We start from the raw sequence: 21,342 nt of genomic DNA, 5'->3' as shown, positions 1-21,342 counted from the left end.
CTGAAAACCAAACATGCTGTTATGAAGTTAGTGCAACCAGTTCTATACATAACCACCTAAGCACACAAACACACACACACACACACACACACACACACACACACCTGTTTATTGTCGATAAGCCTCCTCTTGGATGAACGTGCTGAGCCTGTAATTGTATGAATTACACTAAGAATGGCACTCACTTTCTGACAAACTCACCACAGTGATTGCAATAATAAAGTCTGACAGGTGATACAAGAGCAAGTCTGGCTTCTAAAACAGCTGAAAGGTTTCGTTTTTAGTTACCATTTTAGTTACTTTAGTTGTTGAAGTTCAGGGTTAGGTTTAAGTGCAGGCATAGCATTAATTTGCTGCATTAATAATTAGGAGGTCCTTACGAGAATAGGAAGACAGATATACATGGTGTGTGTTGTGTGGGTGTGAAGAGTACCTTGTGTTCTCTTATATATCAGTATGTAGATCGTCAGTGCAAATCCTCCAAACAGCAGCAGAGCCACACAGACACACACACCGATGATGACACAGGTTTCTTGGAGAGGTTCCTCTGTGGTTCATATGAAGACAGAAATTGAGACAATGCAGAACAGAAACTGCATAATTGACCATAATCTTCACAGACGACCAAAAAGCACATTTATTTATATCAGTTGTGGTGTAATTACATCGTGTTGCATGTTATATTCCTGCAGCCTCCTAATATCAAACTGAGATCAAACCAGGAACCTTCTAGCTTTAATGCAAGATCCCTTGACTGTAACACACTGATCCAGAATAATACAGAATGAAAGAGTGAGTTATAATAATAAAAATAATACATTTATTTTATATAGCACTTTTAAAAGTTGCTTTCTCAAGGCGCTTTCCATGAAAGCTTACATAAAGGAAAACACAACAATATAAGACAATATATTATAAATTCAACAAGAAATAAATCACAACAATACAATAAAAAACTAATCAAATAAAAGCATTCCTGAAAAAGAATGTTTTGAGAAGAGTTTTAAAAACAGCTAAAGAATTAGCATCCTAATGTCAATTGGGAGAGAATTCCAGAGTTTTGGAGCATATGTTGAAAAGGCCCTGTCACCCCTGGATCATAACCGAGTTTTGGGAACAACTAAGTGACCATGCTGAGAAGATCGTAGAAGGTGTTAAAAGATCTGCCAGATACTGTGGAGCGAGACCATGCAGAGCCTTGTATGTAAGCATTAAGATTTTAAAATCTTACGGTATTTAACAAGGAGCCAGTGTAACATCTTCAAAACAGGAGTTATATGGTCGCCAGCCCTAGCCCCAGTTAAAATACTAGCTGCTGAATTCTGCAAGTATTGCAATTTATTAAGAGAGGATTTGGACACTCCAACAAGGAGAGCACTGCAATAATCAATTTGTGAGAAAACAAAAGAATTAATCAATTTTTCAGCAACAGAAAAGGGCAACGTAGGCCGAATACGTGCGATATTTCTGAGATGAAAAAAGGAGGTCTTTACTGTGTTCTGTACAAAAGGCTCGAAAGATAACATCTAGAAACACCTAACACCTAAAAGATTTTTTAGTTTACTGTGTAGCTCTAGGGCAACACCATCAACTGATAGATCTATAGAAGCAGCATTTCACAGTCGGTGGGGAGAGCCAAGAAGCATAACTTCAGTTTTAGAGCTATTCAGACACAGAAAATTTTTCTGTATTTTTCTGTTTTTATGTATAATGAGTGAGTCTTTGCTGGAATATAATGCATTCAGTGGGATTTCTGTCGCTGCTGATGTTGTCATCCTGTAGTTGCACAGTTTTCTAATGTGTTTAAAACATGCAATAATAAGCACTATATGCTTAGAGCCAAATGAGTCTGTTGCTGCCTTGTAAATTACTCATTTAGTGCTAGTGAGAATGGTTGATGTACAGTACTGTGCAAAAGTCTTAGACACCCTATTTTTTTAGTATAAACTTTGTTATAGATTTTTATTTTATGACTTCTACATTACTGATTCAGTACAAAAACATTTTAGATTTCCAAACATTAGTTTTCCAGCACAAAATAAAATGTTACAGAAAAATGTTTGTATGTCAGTAAAGCATCATATTACATAAGAGACACTTTTCAGACAAAAAAAAAAAAAACATAATGAAGGCTGCTGGGTTTTGCTGCAAAAATAAGAAGCAAGTGTGACAAAGTCTCCAGAAGAACTGTGGCTGCTTCTGCAAGATGCTCTTACAGCTCATTTCCTTATAAAACTGCACAAACTGTATCTAAGACTACTATTTTTTAATCAAAGGGTCGTCACACCAAAAATTGACTTTGTTTCATTGATTACTGTTTACTGCTAAATGTAGAAATATTTAATTTCATTATTTCTGAAAGCAAATCTTTGGAATTTTATATATATATACAGTGAGGTCAAGTATTTGATCACCCTGTGATTTGATCACCCTGTGATTTTGCAAGTTCTCTTACTTAGAAATCATGGAGGGGTCTAGAATTTTCAGCATAGGTGCATTTCCACTGTGAGAGACAGAATCTAAAAATAAAAATCCGGAAATCACATTGTATGATTTTTTAACAATTTATTTGTGAATTACTGTGTCAAACAAGTATTTGATCACTTGCTTATCAGCCAGATTTCTGACCCTCAAAGACCTGTTATTTTGCTTTTAAATAGTCCAGCTACACTCTGCTCATGATTCTAAATTAGTAGCACCTGTTTGAGGTCTTTAGCTGTCATAAAGACACCTGTGCACCACACAATCAGCCAAAGTCTAAGTAGCAACATGGGCAAAACCAAAGAGCTGTCAAAAGACACAAGAGACAAAATTGTAGACCTTCACAAAGCTGGAAAGGGCTACGGGGCAATCGCCAAGCAGCTTGGTGAAAAAAGAACAACTGTTGGAGCATTTGTCAGAAAATGGAAGAGGCTAATGATGACTGTCAATGTCCCTTGGACTGGGGCCCCATGGAAGATCTCTCCTCGTGGGGTATCAATGATGCTAAGAATGGTGAAGAATCAGCCCAGAACTACACGGGAGGAGCTGGTCAATGCCGTGAAGAGAGCTGGGACCATCGTTTCCAAGGCTACTATCAGTAATACACTAAGACGTCATGGTTTAAAATCTTGCATCGCACGGAAGGTTCCACTGCTTAAGTCAGCCCATGTCCAGGCCCATCTGAAGTTTGCCAGGGACCATCTGGATGATCCAGAGGAGTCATGGGAGAAAGTCCTGTGGTCAGATGAGACCAAAGTAGAACTTTTTGGTCTTAACTCCATTCGCCGTGTTTGGAGGAAGAAGAATGATGAGTATCATCCCAATAATACCATACCTACAGTGAAGCATGGGGCTGGAAGCATCATGCTCTGGGGGTGTTTTTCTGCACAGGACGACTGCACTGTATTAAGGAGAGGATGAACGGGGCCATGTATTGTGACATATTGGGCAAAAACCTCCTTCCCTCAGTCAGAGCATTAAAGATGGGTCGTGGCTGGGTCTTCCAACATGACAATGACCCAAAGCACACAGCCAGGAAAACCAAGGAGTGGCTCCGTAAGAAGCATATCAAGGTTCTGGAGTGGCCTAGCCAGTCTCCAGACCTAAATCCAATAGAAAATCTTTGGAGCGAGCTGAAACTCCGTGTTGCTCAGCGACAGCCCCGAAACCTGACAGATCTAGAGAAGATCTGTATGGAGGAGTGGGCCAAAATCCCGCCTGCAGTGTGTGCAAACCTGGTGAAGAACTACAGGAACCATTTGACCTCTGTAATTGTTAACAAAGGCTTCTGTACCAAATATTAAAATTTTTTGACTCAAGTGATCAAATACTTATTTGACACAGTAATTCACAAATAAATTGTTAAAAAAATCATACAATGTGATTTCCGGATTTTTATTTTTAGATTCTGTCTCTCACAGTGGAAATGCACCTATGCTGAAAATTCTAGACCCCTCCATGATTTCTAAGTAGAAGAACTTGCAAAATCACAGGGTGATCAAATACTTATTGACCTCACTGTATATATATAAAACTGAATCATATATATATATATATATATATATATATATATATATATATATATATATATATATATATTAGACAGAAAGAGAGAGAGAGAGAGAGAAACAATCCCACAGACCCATTGTAATTATGCACAAGGGTTGTTCCTCTCTCTGGGGGAACCCTTAACCCCTTATATTGAACCTGAGTTTTTCTTTATTAAAAACGGTTCTAAACTAGAACAATGTTAGGAAGCTAAGATCCCTTAACTACACAGAGAACCATTGAAAAATCTTTGTCCACATTTCCACAGTATTATACAATTAAATAGTGATACAGCCCCCAAATTGTTGTCGGAATAAAATCCTGAAAATATGACAAAGAATATGGCAGAATCCCTTCAAGTGAACCTTCTTTTGTTGCTTATGGCCATGGAGAAGAAAGGGCACACAACAACAACAATATCTCAGAAATGCATCACCATCTCATTCTCCAACAATCTTCTTTTACATGCTAACATACAGTATTTCTCTGTTGCTTATACAGGGCAAGACACTAGTTGGATGGTTTAAAAGATGAGAATCTCTGAATTGTTTTCTCTATATACGCAATACATCAAAACACACGTTTAATGTTTCCTGAATCAGACTGAATCATATGTTGGCTTTGTATTTTGTGCGTCAGACCAATTGTATGTTGTCGTTGTCATACACTGATTCAGGATGATTTCAGGATGTTTCATGAGCTGATGATTTCACATGGCATAACCACTCCATCCTGAATGCTTTGTTTGTGTCGAGATGACTCATTTAAAATGTTCAAAGGTAAAACAAAGCAAAATGCAGTTTTTAAAAAATGAAACCTTATGTCCTCTGAGCACTTTCAGTAATAAATGCAAATATTCACTAAACATTTACTAATTCATATTTATATTAAATTCATTCATTCTCAGTAAGCTTTGTACTGTTCAGGGTCATGGTGAATCCAATGTCTATCCTGGAAACACTAGGCACAAGGCAGGAATACACCCTAGTCAGGACGCCAGTCCATCACAGAGTGCCAAGTACACACATGCATATGTCACCCCATTAATCACTAGCTAATCTGATCTAGCTTCCTCCCTCATCACTGTTATTATAAGTCATTGGTATATAAAATTATATTAAAATATATTAAAATTTAAGTAAAGTTAATAAAACCTGAAGAAAAAATCACTTTTGTTCTCTTTATCTCTTTTTAACACTACCATGTTCAATAGTTTCTAATTTTTTGCTAATCAGGGAGATAAAATGAGTATTTTTTAATGATAATGTACTGCTAAGAAATTTACAAAGGTGTCTTAGGCCAATAAGATGTCCATTTTTAAATAGGGCAAAGAACATAAACATATTATAAAGTTTGTGTGCCTTCAAACACATCCACATTTTAGTACACATGAAGGAAGCTGAAAAAGAGACTCTTCTTTCTTTCCACAGTGCATTTCTCATGAAAAGGCAAATGTAACGTCTATCACTGATTACATCATGTGTATGATGTATATGATCAGTGTCCGACAAAACAACGAGTGGGTTTCAAGGGTATGTACATTGCTATGACACATAACATCCTGTTTTTTTAACAGGAAATTGCTTAACATGGTAAGTGATAAAATCAGAAATACATCTGACCACAATTAAAGACAAGTAAAACCTTCCTCTGTGGGCTAGATAGAACGAATTTAAACAGAACTGAAGGAGTAGAAGTGAAGCTGAACTTCATTTCCAGGATGAAGATCCTCCTCATCATCACCCTCTACCTAATCTCAGGTCAGATATATTTTTTAGTAACTGCATTTGAGGTTTGCTATCCAAGAATATTGAAAGCTTAGTGAGGTTAACAGACCAATTTATTTTGATTGACAGGTCCAGTGGTTCACTCTGAAGTGATTGGATACTCAGGTGGACGTGTCATTATACTGTCTAAGCTGCAATGGGATTTAGGTGATAATAAATATATTTGTAAGATGGGACAGAACCACTGTGATTATATAATAAATAACTGTTCCAAAAGACATCAAGAGTATACAGACAGATTCATGTTGTTTAGAAATCAGACAGGTTTCTTGAGAGTGTTGATCACAAACTTGAAGCCACAGGATGCTGGAACGTACAGAATTGGTATAGGGAATCAGAGCAGTTACGATGTGAACCTGGACGTGCGAACAAGTGAGAAAATTTCTAACTTTATTTTACTACTGAACATAAATTATTCTCAGATGAATCATAAGACATAACACAAATACTAAACGTATACACATTTTTATTGATTGATTTTCCCATCTGTATAATTGACAGATCCTTGTTGCGGAGGGCCAAAAATAATGACCGCTTATCGAGGACAAAAAATCAGCATCATCTGTAACTATTCAATGGAGTATAAGGAATTTGAGAAGTATGTTTACAAAGATGACAGTGACAATCTTTCTAAAGACATTCGTGCTATTATAACAAATTCTCAGAAAGGCAGATTCTCAATTTCTTATGAGAGAAGTACTGAAGTTGTCATTGTGAACATCAGTGACCTGAGAGAAGCTGATGGAGGAGTTTATTTATGTGGAGTGAAGAACAAAGACCAACCAGTCCTGTATTACTCCTTATTCCCAGAGATTCAGTTAAATATTACAGGTAAGACTTTTATTCATGCCGTTTAAAAAAAACGAATTCATACTGTACATGCAGTACTGTGCAAAAGTCTTAGGCACATGCAAAGAAATGCTGTAGAGCAGAGATGCCTTCAAAAATAATGAACCAATTTTATTTTCAGAAATAATGAAATTAAATATTTCTACATTTAAAAAAATACTATAAAGAGCAGTAAACAGTAATCAATGAAACAAAGTCAATATTTGGTGTGACGACTCTTTGATTAAAAAAAAAAATAGTAGTCTCAGGTACAATTTGTGCAGTTTTATAAGGAAATGAGCTGTAAGTGTTACTGAGCATCTTGCAGAAGCAGACACAGTTCTTCTGGAGACTTTGTCACACTTGCTTCTTATTTTTGCAGCAAAACCCAGCAGCCTTCATTATGTTTTTTTTTTGTCTGAAAAGTGTCTCTTATGTAATCTGCTGCTTTCTTTACTGACATACAAACATTTTTCTGTAACATTTAATTTTGTGCTGGAAAACTAATGTTTGGAAATCTAAAATGTTTTTGTAGTGAATCAATAATGTAGAAGTCATAAAATAAAAATCTATAACAAAGTTTGAACTAAAAAAATAGGATGCCTAAGACTTTTGCACAGTACTGTACATCAACCATTGTCACTAGCACTAAATGAGTAATTTACAAGGCAGCAACAGACTCATTTGGCTCTAAGCATATAGTGCTTATTATTGCATGTTTTAAACACATTAGAAAACTGTGCAACTACAGGATGACACCATCGACAGCAGCGACAGAAATCCCACTGAATGCATTATATTCCAGCAAAGACTCACTCATTATACATAAAAAAAAATTCAGAAAAATTTTCTGTGTCTGAATAGCTCTAAAACTGAAGTTATGCTTCTTGGCTCTCCCCACCGACTGAGAAATGCTGCTTCTATAGATCTATCAGTTGATGGTGTTGCCCTAGAGCTACACAGTAAACTAAAAAATCTTTTAGGTGTTAGGTGTTTTTAGGTGTTATCTTTGACGCCACCCTGTCATTCGAGCCTTTTGTACAGAAATATTGCATGTATTCGGCCTACGTTGCCCTTTTCTGTTGCTGAAAAATTGATTAATTCTTTTGTTTTCTCACAAATTGATTATTGCAGTGCTCTCCTTGTTGGAGTGTCCAAATCCTCTCTTAATAAATTGCAATACTTGCAGAATTCAGCAGCTAGTATTTTAACTGGGGCTAGGGCTGGCGACCATATAACTCCTGTTTTGAAGACGTTACACTGGCTCCTTGTTAAATACCGTAAGATTTTAAAATCTTAATGCTTACATACAAGGCTCTGCATGGTCTCGCTCCACATTATCTGGCAGATCTTTTAACACCTTCTACGATCTTCTCAGCATGGTCACTTAGTTGTTCCCAAAACTCGGTTACGACAGGGCCTTTTCAACATATGCTCCAAAACTCTGGAATTCTCTCCCAATTGACATTAGGATGCTAATTCTTAAGCTTTTTTTAAAACTCTTCTCAAAACATTCTTTTTCAGGAATGCTTTTATTTGATTAGTTTTTTATTGTATTGTTGTGATTTATTTCTTGTTGAATTTATAATATATTGTCTTATATTGTTGTGTTTTCCTTTATGTAAGCTTTCATGGAAAGCGCCTTGAGAAAGCAACTTTTAAAGGTGCTATATAAAATAAATGTATTATTTTTATTATTATAACTCACTCTTTTATTCTGTATTATTCTGGATCAGTGTGTTACAGTCAAGGGATCTTACATTAAAGCTAGAAGGTTCCTGGTTTGATCTCAGTTTGATATTAGGAGGCTGCAGGAATATAACATGCAACATGACGTAATTACACCACAACTGATATAAATAAATGTGCTTTTTGGTCGTCTGTGAAGATTATGGTCAATTATGCAGTTTCTGTTCTGCATTGTCTCAATTTCTGTATTCATATGAACCACAGAGGAACCTCTCCAAGAAACCTGTGTCATCATCGGTGTGTGTGTCTGTGTGGCTCTGCTGCTGTTTGGAGGATTTGCACTGACGATCTACATACTGATATATAAGAGAACACAAGGTACTCTTCACACCCACACAACACACACCATGTATATCTGTCTTCCTATTCTCGTAAGGACCTCCTAATTATTAATGCAGCAAATTAATGCTATGCCTGCACTTAAACCTAACCCAACAACTTCAACAACTAAAGTAACTAAAATGGTAACTAAAAACGAAACCTTTCAGCTGTTTTAGAAGCCAGACTTGCTCTTGTATCACCTGTCAGACTTTATTATTGCAATCACTGTGGTGAGTTTGTCAGAAAGTGAGTGCCATTCTTTTTGTGTACAATTACAGGCTCAGCACGTTCATCCAAGAGGAGGCTTATCGACAATCAACAGGTGTGTGTGTGTGTGCTTGTGTGCTTAGGTGGTTATGTATAGAACTGGTTGCACTAACTTTATAACTGCATGTTTGGTTTTCAGAATGTGATGTATATTTATCTCCATTGTTGTAATTTTGTGTATGTATGTATTTTTTAAAATTCCTCTCACAAAAATAGTTGTGCCTGAGCAGACACTAGAATTTTTTTTAGAAACTAGCATTGTAATGGAGAAAATATACACTAATATTTAATGGGTCTGATTACACAATCTTACCATAGGTTACATCACTCACAAGTTTAAACTTAAACTTTTAATGATTTCCTCATATTGCTCTGACTGAATTATTGTAGCAAAACTGTAATTCTCATATAAATTCACATAAACAGTCCAAAGTATTCATGCCCTTGGCCATACACCAAAGGTTAAAATAATGTGTCAGTTCTCTTGACACTTCCATGTTACATTCAGTATGTTATAACCCTGCTGTGGCATGTTTGTCTATCACCCACAAGTGGAGGCAATTATTTGGCGATCAAAAAGAGTATACAAAGACTTGTTTCTCAAGGCAACAGAGTGAATACTATACAACTGTTAACCCCATATATCAAGGAGTGATGGATATGCTACAATCCCACTACACTAAAAGTAACACTGATTCATTTCTCTTATTTTAGGCTCCTTCTGTTTATGAGAATGACCTGGCATATTTACCCCCGTATGAAAACTTGAACATCGCAATGAGATTGAATCAGCAGAATCTGGATTCATTTACAAGCCAATCAGATTCAACGTACCAAAGACTGGACCCCCTCACCAACCAATCCGATTCAGGCTACGCGTCTCTTACTAACACCACCGACCAATCACATTCACACTACCAGTGTCTGAATCCTAGAACTCAGATTAACTCTATTTACCACACCCTTCAGTTTTAGTGCTTAATATTTTATTTATTCTTTTTATCATAATGCTACTTTATTTTGGTCCATCATTACAAGCTGCTTTACTACAATTTAAAGTTAATCAACTACGAACCTGCCTCACTAGCCAAAGGTCAGTTGAGAGAAACTTAATATACTGTATGTTATGTAAATACCAGCATTATAAGTGTAGTTACACATCAAGTGAAATTTGATCGTAAATTGACATAAAGGAAAAAACAGGGGGATTTTCTACTTTAATAAGAAAGGTGCGTGAGCATTTCTTCATCAAAAGATATAATTTCAAGTGCTTCGTCTATGGATATTGCAATGATCTAAGCTTCATGCTGTTTTTCTAGGAACTAAGGTTAACATGGCTGGTTCATATACAATATCATATATATTTAGAATATATGTTATAAATGTTATGTGTTTGTTCTGTCCATGTGTAAAGAGTGTGAAATTAAATTATATAGTGTGTTGGATTCATTTTAAGAGTATCAGTTGTTGCAATGCTGGAAGAAAAACACTGAATTTTCATAATACCTCTCAAGAGTTGACACTTTCAGTACTACTCTGCAATAGAGTGTGATGAATTTAGTGTTTACTGTATTATTTATTAAATAGTTTATGGTATATTTTATAGTTTTTATAGTTTATTGTCTGTCTAGGTTTATTTACTGTATTTATTTACAGTTACTGTACTTATCCTCCTGTCAAACACTGTTTCATGTTAACTGTAGCATTATGATTCTGGAGTAACTACATTCCAACATTAAAAAAACTCAACCTGAAGAGCTTCATAATAGCAGCAATGAGTTACTGAGGTTTTTTTTTTAACCTCTCGCACAGTCTGCGGTTGTCGAACATGGAATGTGGAAGCAGCAATGTCCTGATAATATGGTGGTAGAATGTTGTTACTGTACCAGAACTGCATTCCATGATCCAATCAGCAGTGATGGTTTTCAGCTGACTTCTGAGTAGCATAGATTTAATTATTCATTATGTTTAGCTCTCATGTTGTGTTATGATTATGAGACATTTCTTCAGTGTAGACCGCATGAACGTTTTGTTTTTTTTTGGCCCTCCCATTTAACCCTCCTATTATCCTCAAAATTACATCTTTTATCCTTGGGGTCAATTTGACCCCAGTAATTTAAACCTCCAGAATATGAGTTTTACCCAAGTTTGAGTGTCAAGTACTTTATGTTTATTTGTTGAATACCTAAATAGCCCTTTAAATAAAATATAGACCCTCACCCAACCCCCCTCCCCCCACTTTATACATCCAGAATACCGATTGCGTGACTATGGAAAATTACGCAAATCACCATAAAATCTCACTAATTGACTTACAGTTGGAAAGAAAGATCTTTTTGGTTTTTTAAAAGCTTTATATTATTCCTAAGTACAGATTTTTGTTATTTAGAACATTTGGAAAGAAGAACATTTTCTGTTATCAAGGATAGTAACATGTATTATGTTCGGGGTTAATTTGACCCCAGGAGAAAAAACACAATTTCAAACATTTAGAACAATTGTATTTGTAAAACAGAAATGTAGTCATTGTAGTCCAAGACCATTTATGATTTCCTGTCTTCTCTGGTGCTCAGGACAGCATTTTGTTCATGGTGCTCATCAGCAGGACATTTTCCCCTTTCTTGGGGCAATAGGAGATGACAGTGGCTCTTTCAGTGAAGGCGAAACATTGAAGATGTTACCTTCTTGTTCTTCATTGCAAGAAGCTCAGAAGGAAGCTCCAGATTGTTTTATTCTCATTGTCCCCTACATGGTAACCTCCCTTTTCAGCAGTTTTTCACCCAGCATATACAATGTGAAAAAAATGATCACATGTAATGTTATGACCATTCAGTCCTTCAGCCATGTCTAATACCACCCTCAGCGTATCTGGTGGCTCTGGGACCATTTTTGATGACATTAGCAGCACTAAGTCTACCCTGCCGTTCAAGTGGGGAGAGGGACCATAATAACTTTGCTTTTTTGGAAGGTAATGTGTCTGCTGGTGGTTGACAGGAGGGTCAACACTAAGAGTATCATTCTCATCAGAGGAGGATGCTCATAATCAGTGTCCTCCTCAACATTATCCTCTGTCTCAGACACATCCTCCTCTATGTCACTTACACTGTCAAAGAACTGTGACAAAATGTCATTGACAGAAAACCTTTGTTAAAAGGTCATTTTCAATTCATTTTTCATATAAAGAGAGCCCACAGAGCACCAAGAGAAATTCTAGAGAAGGCTTTTGTGTAAGCTTTTATATATTTGCTCCTCCCCTATGTTGGGTGAACTATCAGTGTCCTCATGAGAACTGTGTTTACCCCTTCCCCATGTCATGTGAACTATAAGTGGTTCTCGCAATACTACAGGTATGGTTATGTTAGATTAGGGCCCTAAAGCAGAAGGAAGTTTTTTGAAGATTATAAAATTGTATCTTATAGTGACCCTCAATATCATCTAAAAAAAATGTGTGTAAAATTTTTATATTTCTTATATGTTTTATACAGCTAAAACAGCCTGGGGTCAAATTGACCCCAAGGATCACTGATGCTCCAAAATGTGTACAGGATGCTCCAAAATGTGTAAATAAGAAGCAAAAAAAATGACGTCACCCATGTATTTAGAGACGTTAAACATTGAATGGGGTCAAATTGACCCCAAAGATAATAGGAGGGTTAAGATCACGACCAGCCATCACTGGACACAAGGTTTAATGAACACGTTAAAAAAAAGACAGATAGAACCACCATCACTAGTCACATAATACATAGGAGGTTAAAAGTGTGTTAGAGAGGGTGTTGAGAAAATGTCACGAAAACGAAAAACCACCAACACAAAAATAACATAAAGAGGAAGTTACTCATGAAATTACACAGAAATAAATTGGGCAACGTCTGCTGAGAGAACTCCACTAGGACATTTCTCAGTATGCTGGAAAGAGCAACCAAACTGAAGTGAAGCTTCAGTCCATGATGAAGATCCTCCTCATCTTCACCATAGATGTTGTCATAAAGCATCTTTACAGAAAAAATACATTCAAATTATATTAAATCAAAATAAATTGTAAATATGTGAATTTATCCTTAATGAGCAAGCCAGAGGTGACGGGGGCAAGGAAAAACTCCCTGAGACGATATGAGGAAGAAACCTTGAGAGGAACCAGACTCAAAAGGGAACGCATCCTCATCTGGGTGATAACGGATTGTGCAATTATAAATAAATTGCTTCTATAACTGTGTACCACATGGACAAATACTGCAATTGTGCAACCAGTAAATTCATGACAGTTTACACATGAAGTCGTACCCCCAACCCCAGGGGTTGAGGCAAACATGCTAACCAATAAGCCTCTTCTTTGAGCACAATCAGATAGCCAGTCTTCCCCAAATAATTGGCTCCACTTGTGTAGGAAAAACAAACAGGACATAAAATACAGAATATGTTGAAAACTTTATAACTCTTAATGCTGTGTGCCTGGGAGTGATGGATATTCTACCATCCCACTACACTAAAAAGTGACAGTAATTTATTTCTCTTATTTTAGGCTCCTTCTGTTAATGAGAATGACCTGGCTAATTTACCCCCGCATGAAAAGTTGAACATCGCAATGAGATTGAATCATCAGAAACTGGATTCATTTACAAACCAATCAGATTCAACGTAATAAACACTGGATTCAGATATTGGTAGTGTGAATGTGATTGGTTGGTGGTGGTAGTCAGAGACGCGTAGCCTGAATCGGATTGGTTGGTGAGGGGGTCCAGTGTTTGGTACGTTGAATCTGATTGGCTTGTAAATTTACTAACTCTATTTACCACATGATGTGAGACTATTGATTAAAAATGTAATTGTTAGCAAATTGCCGTGGTAGATGTTTGGACATGTTGTTATTGGAAAATAATCACCTCAGGGTGGTAATAGTAACTCCTCATAACTGATTATTTTCCTATAACAGCACGCTTCATTGTGTTTTTCTGTACTTCACACATTGCATCTCCTTCTTCCTGTTTTATTTCTGCTAACAATGTAAACTTAAAATGAATGAAATGTTGGTGACATGGAGTAACTGACCCCATAGCTGGTGTAGATTGTATCATAACACCTGAGTGTTACATGTTTGTCTTGTTAGACGTGTGTAAGGAGTGACCGACTTGAAAAGTTTAGCAAGTTAAACTAATTTCAGAGCAATGATTGCTGTAATGCAGGAAGAAAAACTTTTGCTTTTATGCATGTGTAAACTTAGTGACAATATCCTGGCTTCCTGCAGATTTTATTGTTAGATAACGAATTTATACATGGGTGACAAATTAAAGGAAAAAAATAACAAGTTCCTTATTGGTTTGGAAGCATTTACTAGCATTTCTCATCACATTTACTAATGAGAGTGACTCAGAAATGGTGCCATAATGCTATAGCTAATGTAACATTAGAGTAAGCAAGTTTTTGTGAACACCCTTGGAAAAGGCAGCTATAACCAACAACATAAATCATATACAGTAATATAGAGGAAGTTAGCAGTGTGTTGAAGAGGGTGTTGAGAAAGTTTCAATTTAAACACCAACACAAAAGATCCTGTCTAAAGAGGAAATTCCTCATGACATCCAGCTAAGAGAAGTCCACTAGAACATTTCTCAGTGTGTGGGAAAGAGCAAAAGAAGAGTAGAAGTGAAGCGAAGCTCCAGTCCACGATGAAGATCCTCCTCATCTTCACCCTCTCCCTAATATCAGGTCGGCTATTCATTTTATTAACCACATATGAAGTTATTTGTCATGGATTGTGAGTGTATTAAGTAGAGTTATAGACATTAGTAAGATTTCCTTTTGATTGACAGGTCCAGTGGGCTGTGTTGATGTGATTGGCTACTCAGGAGGAAGCATCATTTTAATCTCTAATGTCTACTCTAGTTCAGCAAAGAGTAATTATATTTGTAAGGTGGAAAACAGAGAATGCACAGATATAATACGTTTGAACACTGGAAAGAACGATTTTCAAGTGGAAAGATTCATGCTGTATAAAAACACAGAAGGATTCTTAACAGCGTTTATCAGAAAGCTGAAGCCACAGGATGCTGGAATGTACAGAATGGGAGCAGGAACTCAGAGATACACTGATGTGACCCTGAAAGTTGTTAATGGTTATTATTAAAACTGAAACATTTTATCCCTACAACACAAAATTAAAGCATTGTTAAGGCATTACACAGCTACTGAGCTTTTTCATTTTCTTGTTTGTGTAATTGACAGATTCTTGTTGTGCGGGGCCAAAAATAATGAACGCTTATCGAGGACAGAATACCAGCATCATCTGTAACTATCCAGTGGTGTATGAGCGAGACTATAAGTATATCCAGAAACTTGATAATGACAGTGTTATTAGAGCCATTCTAGATCCTGGATCAAAATCTCAGAACAGCAGATTCTCCTTTTCTGATGACAGAAGTGCTAAAGTTCTCAGTGTGAGCATCATTGATGTGAGAGAAGCTGATGATGGAGTTTATTTATGTGGAGTGTATAACACAGAAGTCCAGTATTTCTCCTACTTCACAGAGATTCAGCTGCATGTTAGAGGTGAAACTTTTATTCATGGTGTTTTAAACGTGTGAATATTTACAATAACAGATGTCACTAACACCCAATATGTGTGATCTACTGGATAGTATTAAAGTCACGTCTAAAATGTCTAAGATTTACTGTGTAATTGTTTCTTTCATGTTCTACACAACGTCAGCAGCACTGACAGACATCCCATCTGATGTAGTGGATTTGAGTAAGAACTCACTCATTATACATAACACTCACTGTTTCATTCTGTATTCATATTAAATGTATAGAGTCAGAGGGTTAGTGTGTTTCATTCAGAATATCAGTGTGTTACAGTCAGAACATCAGTGTGTTATACTCAGGGGATCAGTGGGTTACAGTCAGAGAATCAGTGTGTTACGGTCAGGGGATTAGTGTGTTATAGTCAGATAATCAGTCTGTTACTGTCAGGGGATCAGTGTTTTACAGTCAGTGCAGAAATATGTTTTAGTCAGGGGATCAGTGTGTTACAGTCAGGTGATCAGTGTGTTATACTCAGGGGATCAGTGTGTTACAGTCAGGTGATCAGTGTGTTATGGTCAGGGGATCAGTGTGTTGTAGTCAGATAATCAGTGTGTTGCAGTCAGGGGATTAGTGTGTTATAGTGAGATAATCAGTGTGTTACTGTCAGGGGATCAGTGTTTTACAGTCAGTGCAGAAATATGTTATAGTCAGGGGATCAATGTGTTACAGTCAGGGGATCAGTGTTTTACAGTTTTTAGTGATGTGTGTGTTACAGTCAGGTGATCTGGAACATTCTTGTTTGATTTTAGTTTGGTACCAGGATGCTGCAAGTTCTAATGTCTTTCTTCTACAACATGACATCATTACACTAGTACATCGATGTTCAAAAAAGATCAGGAAGTGACCAGCAACTCTGCTGTACACACATACACACTACAATACACATGTTTATGGATATGTATGAAGAGGATGTGTTTGTTCTTTTCCTGTTCTGTATTGATTCTGTTTCTTTCTCCAGGTTCTTCTGTCATCATCATCAGTGTGTGTGTCTGTGTGGCTCTGCTGCTGATTGGAGGATTTGCACTGATGGTCTACAAACTGAGACACAAGAGAACACAAAGTACACACACACACACACACACACACACATTTTTATCATATGTAGGATTTTATCACTGCAGTCAGCTGGAAGAAATTGAGCCATTTGTATAATTACAGGTTCAGGAGCTTCATCCCAAGACAATGAACAGGTGAGTAATTATGTCTGATTGTGTTAGATCTACTTGTGTATCAGTTTTTATTAAGGTTGCAGCCCCCCTAAGCCTCTATGCTATGGCAAAAAAAAAAAAAACAATCATGTCAAACTTTTACATTCAGCTGTCTGCCCCTCTACTTCAAGTATTTTCCCATGTGCCTGCATGGCATTTTTTTTTTATTACATATGGTCATAATCATATGTTGGGGGTCGGGGAAGGAAGGGGGTTATTGGTGTGCTTCTATGTTTAAAAATGAGTTAAAAATGTTGATTACATATTAATCTTATTCAAGTAGCACAGTGGAAATGTCGCTGTGGTTTGGTTGTTGCAGAATGTGACCTACACAGTGGTCTAGTGAAAGTTAGATATTTTGATATGCAGTCAATGAAAACACTTTGTTAAGAACACTATGCTATTACTGGGTAGGGCCTCCCTTTGCTCTCAAAACAGCCTCAATTCTTCGTGGCATGGATTCCACAAGATGTTGGAAACATTCCTTTGAGATTCTGGTCCATGTTGACATGATTGCATCATACAATTCCTGCAGATTTTTCAGGTCCACTTTCAGGCTTCAAATCTCCCGTCCTACCACATCCCAAAGGTGTTCTACTGGATTCAGATCCGGTGACTGGGAAGGCCACTGAAGAACACTGAACTCATTGTCATGTTCATAAAACCAGTTTGAGACGACTTTTGCTTTGTGACATGGTGCAGTATCATGCTGGAAGTAGCCATTAGAAGATGGGTAAATTGCGGCCATGAAGGGATGCACATGGTCAGCAACAATACTTAAATAGGTTTCAAGTGATGATTTATTTGTATTAACAAAGTGTAGCAAGAAAACATCCCCCACACCATTACACCACCTCCACCAGCCTGGACTGTTGACACAAGGCAGGATGGGTCCATGGTTTCATGCTGTTGGTGCCAAATTCTGACCCTACCATCTGTGTGCCTCAGCAGAAATCGAGATTCATCAGACCAGGCTACGTTATTTTCACGTTAACTGTCCAGTTATAGTGAGCCTGTGCCCACTGCATTCTCAGCGTTCTGTTCTTGGCAGACAGAAGTGGAACCTGAAGTGGTCTTCTGCTGTTGTAGCCCATCCATTTCAAGGTTTGACATGTGCATTCTGAGATATTTTTCTGCTCACCACAATTGTACAGAGTGGTTATCTGAGTTACTGTAGCCATTTCCATCTGTACAATTTTCTACCTGCCATAAGGGTCAAGCTCTTTGAGCACAATCAGATAGCTAGTCTTCCCCGAATAATTGGCTCCACTTGTGTAGGAAGAACAAACAGGACAGGACAGGGCCATAAAATACAGAATATGTTGAAAACTTTATAGCTCTTAATGCTGTGTGCCTGGGAGTGATGGATATTCTACCATCCCACTACACTAAAAAGTAACTCAGTAATTTATTTCTCTTATTTTAGGCTCCTTCTGTTTATGAAAATGACCTGGCTAATTTACCCCCATATGAAAACTTGAACTTCACAATGAGATTGAATCATCAGAAACTGGATTCATTTACAAGCCAATCAGATTCAACGTACCAAACACTGGACCCCCTCACCAACCAATCCGATTCAGGTTATGCATCTCTGACTAACACCACCGACCAATCACATTCACACTACCAATGTCTGAATACTAGAACTCAGACTAACTCTATTTACCACACCCTTCATTCTTAATGCTTACTTTTTCATTTATTCTTTTTATTATGACGTGAGGTTATTGATTAAAAATGTAATTGTTGGTAAATTGCTGTGGTATATGTTTGGACATGTTGTTATTGGAAAATAATCACCTCAGGGTGGTAATAGTAACTCCCCATAACTGATTATTTTCCTATAACAGCACACTTCATTGTGTTTTTCTGTACTTCACACACTGCATCTCAAAAACATTGCAAATGTTATGTAAAAAAAATGTAAAATGTAATACATATCATCTATATGTGAATGAAATGTTGGTGACACGGTGAAATGGTATAACTGACCACATAGCTGGTGAAGATTGTATCATAACACCTGAGTGAAACTCTGTGTCACATAAATATCAGTATTATAAGTGTATTTGCATATTAAGTGAAATTTGATTGCAAATTCATATAAAGAAAAAAAACAATAAATTATTGTTAACTTCAATAATCAAGGTCCACATGAGATGTTCTTCAGCAAAAAATAAATGACAATTTCAAAGGTTTGTTCTACGGATACTGCAGTGATCTTAAATGTTAGGAAGCTGCATGTTAATTTACAAGGAACTGATAAGGTTAATATGGATGGTTCATATTTAATAATAATATTCAGTACATTTACAATGTATTTCATATGTTATACTGTATGTTTGTCTTGTTAGACGTGTAAGGAGTGTGCAACTTGAAGTGTATAACAAGTTAATCTAATATCAGAGCAATGATTGTTGTAATGCTGGAAGGAAAACTTTTGCTTTTACATATGTGTAATCTTAGTCATAATATCCTTTCTTTATTAAGGTGTTGGGCCACCAGCAGGATTAATAGCCACATTTACTAATGCGAGCGACTCAGAAATGGTGCTGTAATGCTATAGCATATAACATTACAGAGGTGAAGGAGGAACACAGGGCTTATAGGATGCCGTAATGGGACAAGCCCGGAGTCAGTTACCTTCTTATAATAGCCTCGATTATTACCAAGGTTGATATTGCAGTGAACTAATATGTTAACTGATTAGGTATCATATCATTGTTGACCACATCTTCAAAAAAGGCTTGTACTGTATCCATGTGTAAATGTACATGTGACAGTAAAGGCTTTATTAATTTTTCCTTCATTTCTAAGAACTGATAAGGGTAGTATGGATAGTGCTAGGGAACATCTATCCTAACAAACCTTAGACTCTTTCTGCAGGCCTTGTTATGCTTTATCATAGAGCACTGATGTCATATCACTTAGACTGTAAAAACAGCCGAAGGGATTTCATGCAGATTTTATTGTTAGAGCATAAAAGTAACTGTCTAAACAGTAAGTATGTTTCCCATAAAATGAAAACAGGTAAGTGGACAGTAGGAGGAGCTTTAAGATCAAACTTGGGGGCAGCAAGTTTTCTAACTAACACATCTCTTAGTTATTTAAAAAACACAAACTGCAATTTCCATTATCAAATTATGTAGTGAATAATAATAATAATAATAATAATAATAATAATATAATGTCTGTGTAAGCTCTCTCTACTGGAGTGAGTTAAGCTGATAAAAGAGAATAATTACATGAAGTGAGGAAGGCTAAGCAATAAACCAGACAGAAGTGGATGGTCCGCCTTACATCTCCCTCACACAGATTGGCCAAGGCTTACACGTGTGGTCAGGACCCAAAAGAGCTTGTTTATTCCATTTATAATAGCTTGTTTGTTCCATTTGTGATTTTAATAATAAATACACGGAAGAAGATCACTAAGATAGTAATATAGTTTTACAGATTATTTTCTCGATACATGACTCGCTGCTGTGTCCCAGAATAGCCTTTATACAACAGAATGCTTTTAATGAGACAGTATAGAGCCAACTACTACAGGCTCAACCACATCTATGTTTCCAGACATCACAGCAACCACGTCATCAAGATTGCTGATGACTGCAATGTCATGAGGCTCATCACCGACATCAGTGAGAGGAAGCGAGGCAGCTTGAAGTCTGGCGTAAGGACAATGATCTCTCTCTTAATGTCAGCAAGACTAAAGTGGTGATTTTTGACTTCAGAAAGACCCGAGTATCTCACACTGCTCTACACACTGGCAGTGCAGCAGTAAAAACAGTGAGCCACTTCAGTTTCTTGGGCCTGCACATCACAGGCAACTGCAAATGCTCCCTGAACACCTCGTCATTAGTGATGAAGGCACAACAGCACCTCTACTTTCTAACGAGAATGAAGAGGAATTAGAATAATAAGAATGAGAAGAATGCGCACACCCATCCTCAACTGTTTCTACAGGCGTGACATAGAGACAGAGATGTAACTGAGGGGGGATTTCGGGGTGAACCCCTGCTGAAATATTTTTGACAGCTCCAAATGATTATTCATGGGCAGCTAACATAACACTCATACTGCACAGCTGATTATATATATGTGTCAAAAAACACTGTTTTGTTGTGTAATTGAGCTGAAATGATGTTTATAAAAGGTCAATAAAGTTATTATGAACACATTTCTAGGTTTGTTTAATTGGTCGCCAGATGTTATGGTGTTAAACGAGATTAACCAGATCATGTTTTGTTTGTTTGTTTGTTTATTTCTGTTTGAAAGCTACTGGCTAGCTAGCTATACTAAATGTGAAAAAGAAAAATCTCTGTAACCTGACATTTTAAATACATAAAACATTCCGAAATGTCTACCCAAACATTTTCAAACTTCCCCACATTTATGCAACACTTCCTGTATTCACAGCTCATGTGGTGAGACTTGCACAACACCATTAAAGAAAACTGACTTAATGGAGTAAAAATGCTCTCTGAACATAGAGAAATCGAGGTTACAGCCAGCGTAGTACTGGAGGTTTTACTGCAGGAACTAGATCCGATTTTTATAAAATAAAA

At 36.9% G+C, this 21,342-nt stretch overlaps 1 protein-coding gene across 2 annotated transcripts; it reads left to right on the top strand.

Annotated features, from left to right (window-relative positions):
• The first annotated feature begins 14,569 nt into the window (after nucleotides 1-14,569).
• LOC113530856 (uncharacterized) lies at nucleotides 14,570-18,919 on the top strand. Of its 2 annotated transcripts, XM_026921222.3 has the most exons (7): nucleotides 14,570-14,687; nucleotides 14,792-15,094; nucleotides 15,204-15,527; nucleotides 15,691-15,726; nucleotides 16,522-16,623; nucleotides 16,722-16,753; nucleotides 18,198-18,907. In XM_026921222.3, the coding sequence occupies exons 1-7, from the start codon at nucleotides 14,648-14,650 to the stop codon at nucleotides 18,456-18,458; spliced, it is 1,098 nt and encodes a 365-aa protein (XP_026777023.2). In that variant the 5' UTR covers nucleotides 14,570-14,647; the 3' UTR covers nucleotides 18,459-18,907. The 2 variants fall into 2 exon arrangements, with proteins under 2 accessions (XP_026777023.2, XP_053096805.1); XM_053240830.1 differs by lacking the exon at nucleotides 14,792-15,094 and having other exon boundaries at nucleotides 18,198-18,919.
• The last annotated feature ends 2,423 nt before the right edge of the window (nucleotides 18,920-21,342 follow it).

Source organism: Pangasianodon hypophthalmus, chromosome 16, assembly GCF_027358585.1.
Source record: "Pangasianodon hypophthalmus isolate fPanHyp1 chromosome 16, fPanHyp1.pri, whole genome shotgun sequence".
NCBI lineage: Eukaryota > Metazoa > Chordata > Actinopteri > Siluriformes > Pangasiidae > Pangasianodon > Pangasianodon hypophthalmus.
This window is presented reverse-complemented; position numbering and strand designations above follow the sequence as displayed.

Coding starts and splice junctions, on each gene's coding strand:
- LOC113530856 (XM_026921222.3), top strand. CDS start 14,648: ATGAAGATCCTCCTCATCTTCACCCTCTCCCTAATATCAG. Junction 14,688..14,791: donor CACCCTCTCCCTAATATCAG/GTCGGCTATTCA, acceptor TTTGATTGACAG/GTCCAGTGGGCTGTGTTGAT. Junction 16,754..18,197: donor CATCCCAAGACAATGAACAG/GTGAGTAATTAT, acceptor CTCTTATTTTAG/GCTCCTTCTGTTTATGAAAA.